This window comes from Melanerpes formicivorus, unplaced genomic scaffold (genome assembly GCF_026170545.1).
Source record: "Melanerpes formicivorus ecotype bairdi unplaced genomic scaffold, bMelFor1.0.p_v2 SCAF_3, whole genome shotgun sequence".
NCBI lineage: Eukaryota > Metazoa > Chordata > Aves > Piciformes > Picidae > Melanerpes > Melanerpes formicivorus.
Genome location: NW_027142355.1, coordinates 34,528,211 through 34,545,243, shown reverse-complemented (window position 1 = coordinate 34,545,243; position 17,033 = coordinate 34,528,211). Strand labels below are relative to the sequence as shown.

Genomic DNA, 17,033 nt, shown 5'->3' with positions numbered 1-17,033 from the left:
CCACACTCCTGATGTTATGGAAGTCAAAGCCAGGGACAGGGAGGAAGAACTGCCCATTGTACGTGCAGATCAGGTTCGTGATCATCTGAAGAACCTGAAAGTGTTCAAGTCCATGGGACCCGACGGGTTACACCCACGGGTACTGAGAGAACTGGCAGATGAGGTTGCTAAACCCCTCTCTATTATATTTCAAAAGTCCTGGCAGTCTGGTGAAGTCCCCACAGACTGGAAAAGGGGAAACATTGCCCCCATCTTCAAAAAGGGCAAGAAGGAGGAACCAGGGAACTACAGGCCAGTCAGTCTCACCTCTGTGCCTGGAAAGATCATGGAACAGATCCTCCTGGAGTCACTACTCGCTCAAAAGAATAGTGAAGAGGTGATTGGGAACAGTCAGCATGACTTTGCCAAGGGCAAATCCTGCCTGACCAACCTGGTGGCCTTCTATGAGCAAGTGACAAAATTAATAGATGAGGGGCGAGCAACTGATGTCGTTTACCTGGACCTGAGCAAAGCCTTCGACACTGTCCCGCACCACATCCTGGTCTCCAAACTGGTGACACATGGGTTTGATTGGTGGACCACTAGATGGATAAGGAACTGGCTTGATGGCCGCACCCAAAGAGTGGCTGTCAATGGCTCCATGTCCCAGTGGAGGCCAGTGACAAGTGGAGTCCCTCAGGGATCAGTCCTGGGACCTGTCTTATTCAACATCTTTGTGGGGGACATGGACAGTGGCATTGAGTGCACCCTCAGCAAGTTTGCTGATGACACCAAGCTGTGTGGTGCAGCAGACACGCTGGAGGGAAGGGAGGCCATCCAGAGGGACCTTGACAGGCTGGAGAGGTGGGCACAGGCCAACCTCATGAAGTTCAATAAGAGCAAGTGCAGGGTCCTGCATCTGGGTCGAGGCAATCCCAGGCACAAATACAGGCTAGGCAGTGACTGGCTGGAGGATAGCCCTGAGGAGAGAGACTTGGGGGTGCTGGTGGACAAAAAGCTCAACATGAGCTCTCAGTGTGCACTTGCAGCCCGCAAAGCCAATCAGATCCTGGGCTGCATCAGGAGAAGTGTGGCTAGCAGGTCGAGGGAGGTGATCCTCCCCCTCTACTCAGCCCTGGTGAGACCCCACCTGGAGTACTGTGTCCAGTTCTGGAGCCCCTATTACAAGAGGGATGTGGAGGTGCTGGAACGTGTCCAGAGAAGGGCCACGAGGATGATCAGAGGGCTGGAGCACCTCTCCTATGAGGACAGACTGAAGGAGTTGGGGCTGTACAGTCTGCAGAAGAGAAGGCTCCGAGGTGACCTAATTGTCGCCTTCCAGTATCTGAAGGGGGCCTACAGGAAGGCAGGGGAAGGACTTCTCAGGATATCAGGTAGTGATAGGACTAGGGGGAATGGAATGAAGCTGGAGGTGGGGAGATTCAGGCTGGATGTGAGGAGGAGGTTCTTCACCATGAGAGTGGTGAAACCCTGGAATGGGTTGTCCAGGGAGGTGGTTGAGGCCCCGTCCCTGGGGGTGTTTAAGAGCAGGCTGGATGAGGCTCTGTCCAGCCTGATCTAGTGTGGGGTGTCCCTGCCCATGGCAGGGGGGTTGGAACTAGATGATCCTTGTGGTCCCTTCCAACCCTGAATGAAACTATGAAACTATAAAACTATGAAACTATGAAACTGGACACAGTACTCCAGGTGGGGTCTCACCAGAGCTGAGTAGAGGGGGAGGATCACCTCCCTCGACCTGCTGGCCACACTTCTCCTGATGCAGCCCAGGATCTGATCGGCTTTGCGGGCTGGAAGTGCACATTGAGAGCTCATGTTGAGCTTTTTGTCCACCAGCACCATCGCCATTACGTGGTCTCTGGGCATTGCTATACTCTGTTTTCCCCTGTCACATATAGTTGTTCTTAGTAACCTGAAATGAAGGGGGCAAGGGAAAGGGCTTAGTATATGAGTATTTCAGTTGAGTATTGTGGCCTGTAATACATAGGGAGTGACTGGATATATGACTGGATGATTGCCTTGTCCTGACTGGATTCAAGATCTGCTAGTCTCCAGTAAAGATTTATAGAGATATTTTTTGTTGTTTATTTTTTTCTTCTCCACACTGCATACTGCCTTCTAGAAGACCATGTTTTCTAGGAGAGGGAAGAGGCACTGTATTGAGCTTTTCTGACTCCCTGTGACCTTTCTTCCTGGATGTTGTACAAACTTTACCCATCTGTTAGCCCTCGGTGTCTCCCCTGGATGCTCTCTTGTGGCTCTTTTCTGTATTTTCTTTATGAAGTGTGACTGGAAACTCTGCCATTTGTGGGATTTGGAGCGTTGCAACGTGCTGTGATATTGCTTCTTGAAAGTGCTGTGCAGGTTTATATCACTCAAGATACTTTTAAATTTTATAAGACATTCTAACTCACATTTTGAAGCTTGGAAAAAAAATCTCTTTTAGTCCTTACGCTCAGCGTGATTTTATTGACATCACTTCCAAGAGTTGACCTTTTACATGCTGACAAAGTAATAAGAAATTTGCAAAATTAAGGATCCTCAAATTAAAAAGTAAAGGAGAATTGAAAGTAACAGTAATGGCAATTAGTAGGCAATAAAAACTTTTGCACTTTTAGATGTTTAAAGATTTTCTACTAATTGTAGTCTTTTTAACCAGACAGATAAAACTCTTTGAATGAATTGTAGTATGATGGATTATCAATTTTCATCTCCAAATAAATTATTAGTAAGTTAGTCCTCTAATACATAATCTAGATCATCAGAGTTGTGACCTACCCCTGTTAATTCATGACTGCACTTACTTGATCAGCCTTGATTGTGTCCTAAGCAACAGAGACAGATATTCAATTTTCTATACCTAGCAGTTACATTACTTAGCCCTTTATACTTTGCATAATGTAATTGCAGTAATGGACCCATTTTAAAAACAAAAGTCTGACAGTTTGCTATGAAGATGTTTTATGTAACCTTTAACTACTGAATTGGAACTTCAGCGAGCAAGCCAGTTTGAGCTGTGTCAGCACACTGATGTAAAAGCCAGTACTGCCAGGGATCAGGAGTAACATTAGGCTGGGTCGTGATACGACAAATACCATCCCTAGGAGGGTCACTCTGTCATTTAATTATTGGAGACTTGGTCCTGCTATGGGGAGAGGCAGGGGAAGAGGAAAAAAAAGCCACTGAAGATCTGTTCCTGTACAATAAAATTCACATACTTCAGCAGTAATGGTAAATAACTGGGATAATCAAGGTACAAATATGTAGTGTATAAATGACTGTGTGGGGTGATGAAGCATCAAGGGGCTGTGATAATAAGTACATGTATGGCTTCAGTGATCACCCTTCATCATGCAGTGTTCCTCATCAAGAAACTGATTATCTATTAATGCCACTCACATCACCCTCTTACCTCCGTTTTCCTTTTTGCCCTGAGCTGTGTTGCAGGCAGTCATAGCTCCCATGGCATGACCTGAGATACCTCTTCTGTGTCCTCTCAGTAGCTATCTGTATTCCATATTGTTTCAACATCCTTCACCTTTTACTTCTGTGTGCTTTTCTGCTTCTTTTCTGTTTTGTTGGTTTGTTTTTCTTTTGCTGGTGGGTTTTTTTTTTCCCCCCATCTGATATTTTTTCCTTTCCTTTGATGTGTGTGATATCCAAGAGTCCAACAGGTGGGTTTAGAATATTCTTGCAGCTGATTCAATCTTTTCATTTTGAAATGCAGTTATCTTTAAGGAAATGTATGTAGCTCTATAAGCAGAGTACTAACATTTTCTAAAATCATGGTTGCTTTCCTTTTTATTTCCCGAAGCTGTGTGTGTATTTGAAGGCAGAACCTACTTTGAAGGACAAAGAGAAACTGTGTATTCAAGCTCAGGGGATTGTGTCCTGTTTGAGTGCAAGGTAAGAATACAGTTGATGGATAAAAAAATTTTTCTTGCATGTTAGAAATATCAAAGGCCCACTGAAAGAAGCTGTTGAAATACAGACAGGGCTACCTTAGGAAGTGGCAACAGAAAAGTCATCTAACGAGGCCTGTGTTTATTTTGTCATCCCAAATTTCACTTCAAGTTTTGGAAGTAAATTTACTTTGCATAGCTGCAAGCTTTGATTACAGAGATTGACAATCAAGCTACATTCTTTATTTCTGGGGCATTTGCTCTCTCATCAGTAATAAAAGGTGGGAAACTGCCTTATGTTTCCATTGACACATGTACAATGTTACTGTTCAAAACTAAGATAGTCGAGGTGTGTGGATGCAATGAGGGGGTGATTTTGAATTCAACACAACTATTAGTGGAAAAACTGGATGACAAAGAAGGGAAAGAGACTGAAATACCTGGTGTCTGGTTGTATTTCTAATTGGGTGTGGTGGTTGTTTTTATTTTTAAACAAAATGTGCCTGACACTGAGTCTGCATGAAGCAGGCACAAATGCCCTTTAAGGGCAAAATAGTCTCCAGAGACAGCTGCAGGTTAAGGACTGCACAAACTGCTGCAGTGGGTTCTGTGTTGACTCTCCAGGGGAGGGATGAGGAAGAATTCCCTGCAGTAAGAGAGATGCATGCTGCAAAGTTGAAAACCCTAGCACAAATTTCTAGGGCAGGGAAAGAGAGGGGAGCAGCTCTTCTGGTCACACTGTTGTCACACAAAACATTTTCATACAATTAAAGGAAAAAAAAATGTGGCTTACAAAACAGAGCTGGAAATCATTGTCTTCCTGCTGTTAATCTGTGTGAGTTTAATTCCTGGAGTAAGGTGCTTTGAAACCCTTTTGAGAAAGGAAAAGAGAAGCTGACTAGAAATAATTTTGGATTCAGTCATACATTTTTCAAGCCTGAGCTCAAATTTTCAACATCACACCTGTGACATAAATGCTGTGATTAGTCAATAGATATATCATTAACAAGCATCAAAACTTGTGTGATGTTGCTTCATATTTCTTGCAGCTGGCTAGCATGCTACTGTGTGAACAAAACCCTCTTGTTGGCTGCGCTAGTCTGTGTTTTGTTGATTACACTTGTTAGCTGGTGGGCTGCCTGACTATTCTGGTAGAAAGAAATATTAAGCAGCAACTTTGGCTGATTCAAATGCTGCTTTTTCAAGGACCAAAGTACACAGAGTTTCTGCTGACCCGCCTGGTGAATGACAATTCCAAGCAGAAAATTCACACACTATGAACTGTGCTGGTCACTTAGGAAGTCTATTTTATTACTACCAAAGTTTGCACAAAGGGATATCATTAATGACTCTAGCTGAAGACAGACTTAATAAGAATGGCACAAGTACTGATTTCATGCTTCAAGGCTTCTGATTGCAACTTCTTTGTCTGCATGTAATTCTAAACATAATTTTCTGTTTTGTTTGGCTGCCGCAGTTGTGCCTGCTCCAGGCACACAGCTCTCTGTTTGAGCATTATAAAACAAGTGAATGAAAAATACTCATCCAGATCAGAATTTGTAAAGAATTAACTGCTCTAATTGATATTATTTCTATCAGCAGGCTTTTTTGCTTCATTTTGTGCAATTGCTGGGTTTTGCTTGTGCTGCTGTGTTGTCGTTTCAAATGGATTTTGAAGGTACCTGGAGTTTGGCATAGGCAGTACATTATAATGCTAAAACCCCACTAAAGTTATAATTTATATTTAGTTTCTTTTTTTCCTCACACAATATTAATAATTTGCCTCAATTTAACAGGGCCACAAAATGCAGCGTATTCCAAAAGACAGCTGTGCAGCTTTGAATTGTCCCGAGTCTCAGCAGATTCCCTTATCTCACAGTTGCTGCAAAGTCTGTAAAGGTAAGGTAACATCTGGATATATACAATCTCAATGTTATTTGCCATTTTTATAGGTTATATAGACTTTTTTCTTATGATTTTGAACAAGGTACTCCTGCATAGTGATTGCTATATGTCTTGGGAAGCTGAAGTGCTCTGTGTCTTGAGTCCGCTCTTTTGATCTGGACTAATACCAGTATCTTCAAAGCTTTTCACAATCATCCTCAAGTGGCTGTGTCTGTTTCTTCTGTAGCTAAATAATGATTAAATTGATACCTGGCATGAAAGAAGATGTTAGACTCTTGGGTTGATTTTAGGTACACTTCAGTGAAAAGAGCAGAGCTATACTTGTTTCTGTGCTACTCAGCATAAACACAAAGGATACAATTAGTGATATCAATCGAAGAGGTAAGAAAGTAGAAGAAAAGAACTTCAGAAACATTGATAGATCACAGAATTATAGAATTGTTAGGGCTGGAAGGGACCCCAAGGATCATCCAGTTCCAAACCCCTTGCCATTGGCAGGGACACCTCAGACTAGAGGAAGGGACACATCTCACACAAAAGTGAGATTCTAGAATCAAATTTCTCTGAAATAAAAAAGATGATGCAATCAGGGATGAGTATTCAGTCAGCAGAGCTTGAAAGGAAGAGATAAGGGGAAGAGAAAGGCAAAACAAGCCAGTGTTAATCAAAGACTTTCAGTTAGATGTGGAAAGATTTAAAAAAATATATCTGGGAAGACAAAGCACTAGGAAAAGAGTAATACCTCTAGTAAATCAACTACTGAGTGGCTAAGCTGAGTGTCTTTTATAGGTGTCCAAACAAACACAAAATCAACACAAATAGCAAAACCCAACCAACAATAACAACAGTGACAATAACAAAGTAAGAAAAATACATAATTAAGAAGTGTCCTGTAAAAGTGCTTAATGATGACAAGGAGACAGTCAGGGGATTTAAGCAACCTTTCTATCCATCTGCCTTAGATCAATTCCATAACCTGAAATTGAATCAAAGACCTAGAGACAGTCTGTTCTTGTGGCCTTTACTACTACTTTCATCTGTTTTGTGCTTGGTACAATTTATTTTTCTATCTCTCATGGACAATAGAAGGGTATTCTTTGACCTAACTGAGGAAAAAAAATAAGACTGCCTTTGACAGGGCTGTTTTATAATCCCTGGATTCTTTTTAACCCTCAATAGTATTTGTTTCTGTACAGGCCATGACTTTTGCTCTGAAGGACATAACTGTATGGATCATTCTGTCTGCCGAAACCTAGATGACAGAGCTGTCTGTAGCTGCCGAGATGGCTTCCGAGCTCTTCGAGAGGACAATGCCTACTGTGAAGGTAATACCTCGGATAGATGCTGAGCTGTGTTGTAGAAATTACTCTGAATGTGTTGTATCATAGTATCAGTCAGGGTTGGAAGGGACCGTAAGGATCATCCAGTTCCAACCCCCCTGCCATGGCCAGGGACGCCCCACACTACATCAGGCTGGCCAGAGCCTCATCCAGCCTGCTCTTAAACACCTCCAGGGACGGGGCCTCAACCACCTCCCTGGACAACCCATTCCAGGGCTTCACCACTCTCCTGGTGAAGAACCTCCTCCTCACCTCCAGCCTGAATCTCCCCACCTCTAGCTTCATTCCATTCCCCCTAGTCCTATCACTACCTGACATCCTGAGAAGTCCCTCCCCAGCCTTCCTGTAGGCCCCCTTCAGATACTGGAAGGCCACAATTAGGTCACCTCTGAGCCTTCTCTTCTGCAGACTGAGCAGCCCCAACTCCTTCAGTCTGTCCTCATAGGAGAGGTGCTCCAGCCCTCTGATCATCCTTGTGGCCCTTCTCTGGACACGTTCCAGCACCTCCACATCCCTCTTGTAATAGGGGCTCCAGAACTCGACACAGTTGTCAAAGGGATAGGCCTAATAAATGCAATGAATTAGATATGCAGCATATTAATCAACTAAAATAATTAACTCTCCAATACAGTTATTTAAATAAAATAAAAAGGACATCAGTGTTAAAGTAGTAAGTTAGTATGGCTGATTCTTGAATTAGAAACATGACACCATAGGCAAGTTTTGTTGGGTTATTTTTTTTTTGGTTGATGTTTTCTTCTGTTTTTTTTTTGTTTGGTTGGTTCATGTGGGTTGGTTTTTTTATGTCTGGTTGGTTCGTTTTTTCTCATACTACTCAGATTTCAGGCAACCTAAAAGTAACCATTTGAATAGCCTATTGCTATAACATTTAGTTTCTCTTTTCACTGCTGCCGCTTCCCATTTCCTCTCCCCAGGAAGTAAATACGATAGAGTAGATACTACTAGTGTTGTTAATCATAATGTGTAAGGATTTGTTATTTGAGCTGTTCTTTTGGTACCAGAGAGCAACAAACAAACAGAATGAAATATGGAAACAAAACATACTCAGAAGAGAAGCCACTATAATTTTTGGCTTTTTAATATATCAGCAAGAGCCAAACTCCTCTGCACGCTCTTAACTTCCGTAGTGACTGTTGGTCTTCCTGATGAAAACCCCAGTTCTGCAAATATATACTACTAGTGTACTAGCAGGCTGTTCTTGTGATAATAATGGTTGTGGGTTGGCAGCAGAATGGCCTTTGACTATTAAGCAGTTTCATTCAGATTTAGCCTCCTAAATTGAAAGTGAAGCATCCATGAGTAGAGTCTAAGGTCCTTTGCAGTCCCACCTAGTATATGGATTGTGCTCTGGTGATGCACAATTAAAGGAATGAATCAAGGCCTTTTAAGAGACTGTTCCTTTGGCTGAACTCTCCAGAATTTAATGCCTACAGCTTACTTGAGTTAATAGCTACATTAACATCAGTAGGAATGCTCATCTGTAGATTGAGAGAATTTGTGGCTGTTTTCAACAAAGGAGCATATAATTAATACAGCTTTGCATGCCTCTCTACTTAATGTTTATGATAAGCCTTCTGATGAAAGCCTGTTTTCAGAAATAGAACCAAAAGTCATGCACAAAGCAATCCCTTGCTCCCTGCCTCCCAGTAGGCATCTTGACATCAGGACCCTCTGCATAGCTTGTTCTGTGTTACAGCATCAGCCACATTTTATCACACATTCTCTGGAGACTACTGAGGCTTAGGCTGTGGATCTGTATTTCTAGGAACACATCAGCCATTTCCTCTTTGAGGAGGTTACCAGGGCCAGTGGAATTATGGTGAAATCACATAAGCAAAAAAACCAAGCTAAACAAAACAAAATGAAACCCAAACCAAACCAAACCCAACAACAAACTCAAAAAACCCAACAAAAACCCAAAAGAAGCTTTTTTTTTTCAGTCAGCATTGGCAGTGAAATGTTTAGGTAAGGACACAGTAAATTATTATATATGAGACTGATGCATTCATCCTGTAAGTGGATTTACCAGTTTGTGCAGTATCTGTATTCAATATGACGATTTATTTATTTTTTGAGATTTCTTAACCTGATTGCTTCTGGATGGGCAAATGACCTTGTTTCTGGGTGATAATCATCAATCTGCTTAAATGCTTTCAAAAACCTTGCATAAGTGAATAAAAGGCTGGAGCATATTGTTTACAGGAAAATACTAATAATTTTATGTATCACTATGTTTAGATGCATTAAATTCTCTCTTAAATATGTGGATGATTTGAGGTTTGATCCAGGAACTGCTGCTGACATTGAAGACAGCAGGAGTGAGTCCCATTAGGACTCACACGAGCAAAGCTCATGAGATTGGGGTCCTGCCAGATGAGGCTCTTCCAGCCAAGAGCATAGCTGACTTGGCAGGCAAAACAGCCTGGCTTTGCTGCTAGTTTCATACTGTAGCTGCAGTGTAGGCATTGCACTATGTGGTACTTGGCCTTAGCTGGCCATCCCTGGCTGACCATGAAGGTCATATGGTGGAAGGAGGGGAAAGAAGGTTACATATTTAAATGTGAAAATGGTTTTTGTCGATGAGGAGGAATAGAGAACTGAAATCCCCATGTTTCTTCAGAGATGTGCTTTTAGTGTTGTATCCCTTTTCCAGCCCAAATGTCTCTTTGAACACTGATGTTTCTATTTATTTTTTTCAAAATCATAGTTTTTATTATATTTGGCAAGAGACTCTTACCTTCATATTATTGAACAGTGTAATAGCAAAGGGCACAATAGCAATAGTGTAACACCAAACCTTTTCAGGTTCCCATCCCTCATCTTAAAAGGTTGAAATGATCCCAGCCTCTCTTTCCGAGCACATACACTTTCTTCACTCTGCCATTATTGTGTCTTTAATTGCAAGGAAAGCCAGGTGTAGAAATGTTGAGTTAACACAAAGCCTCTCGGAGAAGGATTGTTATAATGGCTGCAGCAGTTTCTGTGTTCGCACTTCGCAAACTTCCAATAAAGTGTAAAATTGGATGTCATTGATTCTGTGTGGGAGCCAAAGTTCACGAGGTGCAATCCTGATTGGTGCCCTGACACTGTCTAAATTCAAAGAATAAACAGAAGTAATGAAGTTCCCATTGGTGGAACTTCTCCTTAAGGCAGAAGAACAACAGAAAAATAAAATAGAACTTCAGAGGTTGTTTTAGTGTAGATCTGGAAAAGCTACATAAATTTCAGCTTAATGATGTAAGAGTTTGACTTCTCTCCTAGAAAGAACTGGGGCTTTCCCCATCTGTGTGCTGCCTCTGGATACTGTTTTAGTGGATGCCTTCCTGGTTTAAAATAATAATATATTAACACAATAACAAACAATAATTAATATATTAACACAAGCCCTATGAGGAGAGGCTGAGGGAGCTGGGGTTGCTCAGCCTGGAGAAGAGGAGACTCAGGGGTGACCTTATCACTCTCTACAACTACCTGAAGGGAGGTTGTAGACAGGCGGATGATGGTCTCTTCTCCCAGGCACCCAGTGCCAGAACAAGAGGACACAGTCTCAGGCTGCACCAGGGGAGGTTCAGGTTGGATGTTAGGAAGAAGTTCTATACAGAGAGAGTGATTGCCCATTGGAATGGGTTGCCCAGGGAGGTGGTGGAGTCGCCGTCATTGAAGGTGTTCAGAAGGAGACTTGACAGGGTGCTTGGTGCCATGGGTTAGCTGTTTGGGTGGGTTGGATTGGTTGATGGGTTGGACACGATGATCTTGAAGGTCTCTTCCAACCTGGTATGGTTTATTCTAAGTTTATTCTAAGGTTTATATGTTAATATTTATGTCACATTTACCTTTCCTGTGGAGGACTGTTTAAAGCAATACTTAAAGAATGGAGATTTCTGCTGCTACATGCCGCAAGCCTCATTTCAAGTACTCTGAAATTCATTTTCTGCTTCGGGTTGTTTGAGATACCTTGTGGGTAGGCTGGATGTGGATTGTTCTGTGCTGCCCAGGGGTAGCTGATTTGAATATACCATCCGTGGTGTGTAGCTTACTTGACATCAGTGTTTTACAAAAACAGACATTCTAATGAAGTGTAATTAGCTTTTCCCAAAGCAACACCTGCAGTGCTCTTAAACTGATGGTCACCTTCTGGGATAGATCTCATACTGGTCAATTTGTGGTGGTGGAGTTACACTGTGAAAGTCTTTAGGATAAATTTTATTAACTCCTGGCTGTCATAGTATCATAGTATCAGTCAGGGTTGGAAGGGACCACAAGGATCATCTAGTTCCAACCCCCCTGCCATGGGCAGGGACACCCCACACTAGATCAGGCTGGCCAGAGCCTCATCCAGCCTGCTCTTAAACACCTTCAGGGACGGGGCCTCAACCACCTCCCTGGACAACCCCTTCCAGGGCTTCACCACTCTCATGGTGAAGAACCTCCTCCTCACATCCAGCCTGAATCTCCCCACCTCCAGCTTCATTCCATTCCCCCTAGTCCTATCACTACCTGAGATCCTGAGAAGTCCTTCCCCAGCCTTCCTGTAGGCCCCTTTCAGATACTGGAAGGTCACAATTAGGTCACCTGGGAGCCTTCTCTTCTGCAGACTGAACAGCCCCAACTCCTTCAGTCTGTCCTCATAGGAGAGGTGCTCCAGCCCTCTGATCATCCTTGTGGCCCTTCTCTGGACACGTTCCAGCACCTCCACATCCCTCTTGTAATAGGGGCTCCAGAACTGGACACAGTACTCCAGGTGGGGTCTCACCAGAGCTGAGTAGAGGGGGAGGATCACCTCCCTCGACCTGCTAGCCACACTTCTCCTGATGCAGCCCAGGATCTGTTTGGCTTTGCGGGCTGGAAGTGCACATTGAGAGCTCATGTTGAGCTTTTTGTCCACCAGCACCCCCAAGTCTTTCTCCTCCGGGCTGCTTTCCAGCCAGTCACTGCCCAGCCTGGATTTGTGCCTGGGATTGCCTCGACCCAGATGCAGGACCCTGCGCTTGCTTTTGTTGAACCTCATGAGGTTGTTGAACCTGTCAAGATATTCTGATGCATCTAGGTGAATGAAACATGCCGATGTTACAAATAAGATGGGTTTGCAAATAGTCTGCTGGTGGCAGCTTTAGGTGTTCTTCTCAGGTCTTTAAACTATTTTCATGCACTGTGTCATGTGCTTTTGGTGGTCCTCAAAAGATGTGCTCGGGAAGCAGGAGTTATTTGTACCCTTTGGAGACTGCACTGAGAAGGATTGCTTGAAGTCTGATTTTCTGATTTAATAATAGCACTCAACTATCTCTGTGCAAAATCTGATTTCACTTCAAAAAGTGTTGCCAGGGATTACTGATTAAATATAGAGGAGAGCAGGGTCAAGAAAGAAGACAGGAGAATGCAGTAATCTTTTGTAAGCACCAGCACTGAACATGATCTGAGAAAAACAGATTATTTGCTTCTTTATCAAGAGGATTTTGCCTGATGCAGAGGCTGTTTTACATCATGTACAGATTTTTGGCTAGATTGGAGTTCATCTTCATAGCAGCCTCTACAGTGCTGTGCTTCAAATTTGTGTTTTAATTACTGCTTAACAGTGATTGCACAATGTCAAGGCTGTCTCTGTTTCTCACTTCACCTGCAGCAAGTACACTGGGAGTAGGCAAGAAGTTGGGATGGGACACTGCTGGAACAGCTGAGTCCCCCTGACCAAGGGTATATCCCACACCATAAGATGTTGTACTCAGCAGTAAAATGAGGGGTACTATTTCCAAGGTAACTGTTGCTTGAAGACTGGCTAGACTTCAGTCTTCTGGTGGGAGCTGCAGAGTGATTACATTTGAATCAGTCCATGAGTTGTTTCTCACTTCTGCTTTTTGTATTCTCTCCTGCATGTCACTGTAGGGGGCTAGTGAGCTAGGGGAGGTAGTGAGCTAGCAGCTGACAGGCGCTGAACTGCTAACCAGAGTCAACTCTCCACATGGCGTAAGTTTACCTACGGGTGTACAGACCATAATGCTTGTATTAGGACTGTACTAGCTGCACAGCACAGGACAATTTGGGATCATCAAATGTTTGTGAAAACATTTCCCATTTTTATTCTAATTAATCTTTTTTCCTAATAAGTCTTCTAGTTTCTCTGCTGTTGACGTGTTTGTCCTAGTTTCAAGCGTAGCAGCTGAAATCAGACTAAAGACTGAGTGACTTGTTCTGCTTTTGAGAATTGCATCAGCTTCACTAGTGAGTATCCCTTGAGGGGAGAAGGTCTTCAGTTTAGAAATCTGCCTTTGAGTAAGCTGGCTTGGTTTAAGTCATTGAAGGGAAGTAAGCAGTTTTAGAGGATGAATTGTCTTTTTCCACAGTGGATGTCTGAAGCAGATCAGAAGCACTACTTGGTTGGACTATATCAGATTTCACTAGCTTAGAGTTGTACATTCTCATTTTGCTTGGAAAAATCTGCATCTATCCCTGTGTTTGGATAAAAAAAACACTAATGTGTTATTCAAACCTCTCCCCAAACAACAAAAGCAGTACACTTACTTCTCCACTCAACTCAAAAGCAGAGTCCGTCGTTAATTTTACTGTTAATCTTGTTTTTAACTACTGGATTACAAAAATAAAGGACATTTTCAGAATGAGCCTGATTTCTACAGATTGCAGTGAGGAGAAGAACTCTGAGAAAGATCAAGTCATAAATTACAGTAGGCTGTGTGTTGCATCCTATTGGCCAGGTATAGTAATCAACAAGACATTTTTAATTTAAGCAACTATAGTATTGAGAAGAGCTTAAGTAAGGTAGAGCCCTCTGTAATGGAAACAAACCCCAGAGTATTAAAATGTGTTCTCTGAAGCCCTCTGGGTCTTTAGTAACCAGTGTTGGGCTATTTGCTAGCTTTGCTGTCTTCATCATCATATTTTTTTTGGGTAAGAGTCCTACTTAGGACTGCAGTTTTGTGAAGCTGGGAAGTGTGGAATTGTTTGAACAACAGCTGTTAGTGCCACTTATTTGTGTGGAACAGGCAGTAGTCTACTGAACAGCTTGTGGGAATGTGCTACATCCTTAGACCCTGACCATACCCCAAATACAGTCTGGCGTTCTCACAGCTTAAAATTCACAGAAACATTCAGGTTGGAAAAGACCCTCAGGATCACCAAGTCCAACTGATAAACCTACTCTACAAAGTTCACTCCTAAACCATATCCCCAAGCAGCACATCCAAATGACCTTTAAAGATATCCAGGCTTGGTGACTCAACCACCTTCCCTGGGCAGCCCATTCCAGTGCCTGAACACTCTTTCTGTGAAATTTTTTTTCCTACTGTCCAGTCTAAACCTACGCTGTTGCAGTTAGAGGCTGTTCCCTGTTGTTCTATCACTAATTGATAAAGTAAGGGCAGGCTCCCCTCTCACAGCCAGCTTGCCTGTCTTCTGCAGGGACGTGTGAGTGGCTCTCTTAAAGCTCTCAAGCTGTCTACAACTACCTGAAGGGAGGTTGTAGCCAGGTAGGGGTTGGTCTCTTCTCCCAGGCAAGCAGCACCAGAACAAGAGGACACAGTCTCAAGCTTTTCCAGGGGAGATTTAGGATGGATGTTAAGAAGTTCTTCATAGAAAGAGATTGGCCATTGGAATGTGCTGCCCAGGGAGGTGGTGGCGTCACCATCACTGGAGGTGTTTAGGAAGAGACTGGCTGGGGCGCTTGGTGCCATGGTTTAGTGGATTAGAAGGTGTTGGGTTGGACTCGATGATCTCAAAGGTCTTTTCCAACCTGGTTAATTCTATTCTAAATTCTATTCTATTCTAATTACCTGTGAGGAGAGACCAGCACCAACCTCTCCACAATGTCCTATCAGGTGGAGAGCGATGAGGTCTCCCCTAGAGGAGCTATCCTGTTATGTGCCCATCTGTCTTCTGGCAAGCATATGTGTGCACTGCAATCTGTGGTGTCTCTTCCTGAGAAGAATCTGATACATATTTATAGTTTTTGTATTAAAATACTAATTTTCCTTATTCCCCTTTTAAAATATGGTGGGGGAAAAAAAGTCTGATAGTACCAGGGGCAAGTGTTTCTAAATTCACATTTCACAATTAAAAAATATGAGAAACTGCTGTATTTTAAAAACCCAAACTAAACCAAACCAAAAAAAGCCCCAGCCAAAACCAGAATAACCGCCCACCAAACCTACATATACAGAATCACCAAGATTGGAAGAGACCTCAAAGATCATCAAGTCCAACCTGTCACCACAGACCCATAACTAAACCATGGCACCAACTGCCATGTCCAATCCCCTCTTAAACACCTCCAGGGATGGCGACTCCACCACCTCCCTGGGCAGCACATTCCAAAGGCTTCCATTCAGTGAAGAACTTTCTCCTCACCTTCAGCCTAAACTTCCCCTGCACAGCTTGAGACTGTGTCCTCTTGTTCTGGTGCTGGTTGCCTGGGAGAAGATACCAACCCCATCCTGGCTACAAACCAAACAAAAGAAAAACAACCCCAAACCCAACACCCCTAAACCAAACATCTCGTAACCCCCTCCAGACAATCAAAACAAAGAGAAAAATACTGTTTTACAATTCAGATTTAAAGACCTGTTTCTAGCTGAGTGCAGTGCTGAAGGGGAATGGATCATGAACTGGATTCTCAGTAAGTTTTTCTGACTTCTAGAATTCACTAATTAACTATATACAAAATCCTTCATATTCTTATTATGCAGCTACATCACACAAGTTATTTCATGCCTAAGGAAAGGCCCCCCACGATGCCTTCCTGTCTGACAGATAGCTCTATATATAATTGCTTGTTTTATCATGTATACACTACCATACCAATTAATTATGAGATGATATTGCATAGTAGGAAGGTGCAGTTTGCCAATTAAAATGTGACATGGTGACAGACTGCATTTGCTTTCAAAAACTTCCAGTGTGATATAGGATTTTTTAGAAGCTATATAATGTATGTAGAGTCCAGTGATATTTTGAGACCAAGGTGAAGATTTATTTCCCTTCCAAGAGTCTCATGGCACAGGTAGCATTTAAACAATATTTCCTGCTGCATCTTTAACGAGGAGGGTTTTATCACAACAGTCTGTCTTCCTTTCTAAAAACTGGGGCAAGTTGAAATATAAACAACTCTTTGTACTGCTAAAAATTGCATTTCTGAAATGCCGTAACATTGTGTTGTGTTCTTTCAAAGCTGTTGAGCACTTCTGTCAAGGTAGGTAGAACTTGAGCCACTGCTTTTATTTTAGAAATATTTTCTGTCCTAATAGCCCCTTCCCAGGATGCAGAAGATGGACAGAGAAATCAGGAGCTTAAGCAAAGATCAGAGATTTAGAATAACATGAAGCAGAAGGCACCAAGATGTATACAATGTGTGTGTTGCCTATGCAGTTTCGTCATGGAATCATAGAATCAATAAGGTTGGAAAAGACTTCAGAGATCATCAAGTCCAACCTGTCACCCAACACCTCATGACACACTAAACCATGGCTTCAAGTGCCACGTCCAGTCCCCTCTTGAGCACCTCCAGGGACTGTGACTCCACCACCTCCCTGGGCAGGACAGTCCAATGGCCAACAACTCTTGCTGTGAAGAACTTTCTCCTTGTCTGAAGATCCAATAATTAGAACTTATTTTTCATCTGACTGATGCTTTAGCAGTCTAGTCAGGATATAATAATCTCCTACTAGTTCAGTTATAACAGTTCCAACATTTATAATCCAATTTACCCAGTTTCTATTAAGGTCTGTTGATAATTCAGTAAAGATCAATAGACACAAGTAGCTGCCCATTTCCTTTTACCTTCCCTATGGATTGCTGCAGGAAGTTGTCAGTGTCCCAAGTTCTTGCTGGGAGCACCATGGTGGGGACAGTGAAGGTTAATATT

General features: G+C 42.7%; 1 protein-coding gene across 1 annotated transcript in view; it reads left to right on the top strand.

Moving 5' to 3' along the window:
• The window catches only part of NELL2 (neural EGFL like 2), a 183,327-nt gene that overhangs the window by 76,106 nt on the left and 90,188 nt on the right, over positions 1-17,033 (top strand). Inside the window, exons 10-12 of the mRNA XM_068170293.1 lie at positions 3,812-3,903; positions 5,696-5,798; positions 7,001-7,129. Of these exons, the coding sequence (XP_068026394.1) occupies positions 3,812-3,903; positions 5,696-5,798; positions 7,001-7,129 (324 nt within the window). The remainder of the gene's footprint in view (positions 1-3,811; positions 3,904-5,695; positions 5,799-7,000; positions 7,130-17,033) is intronic.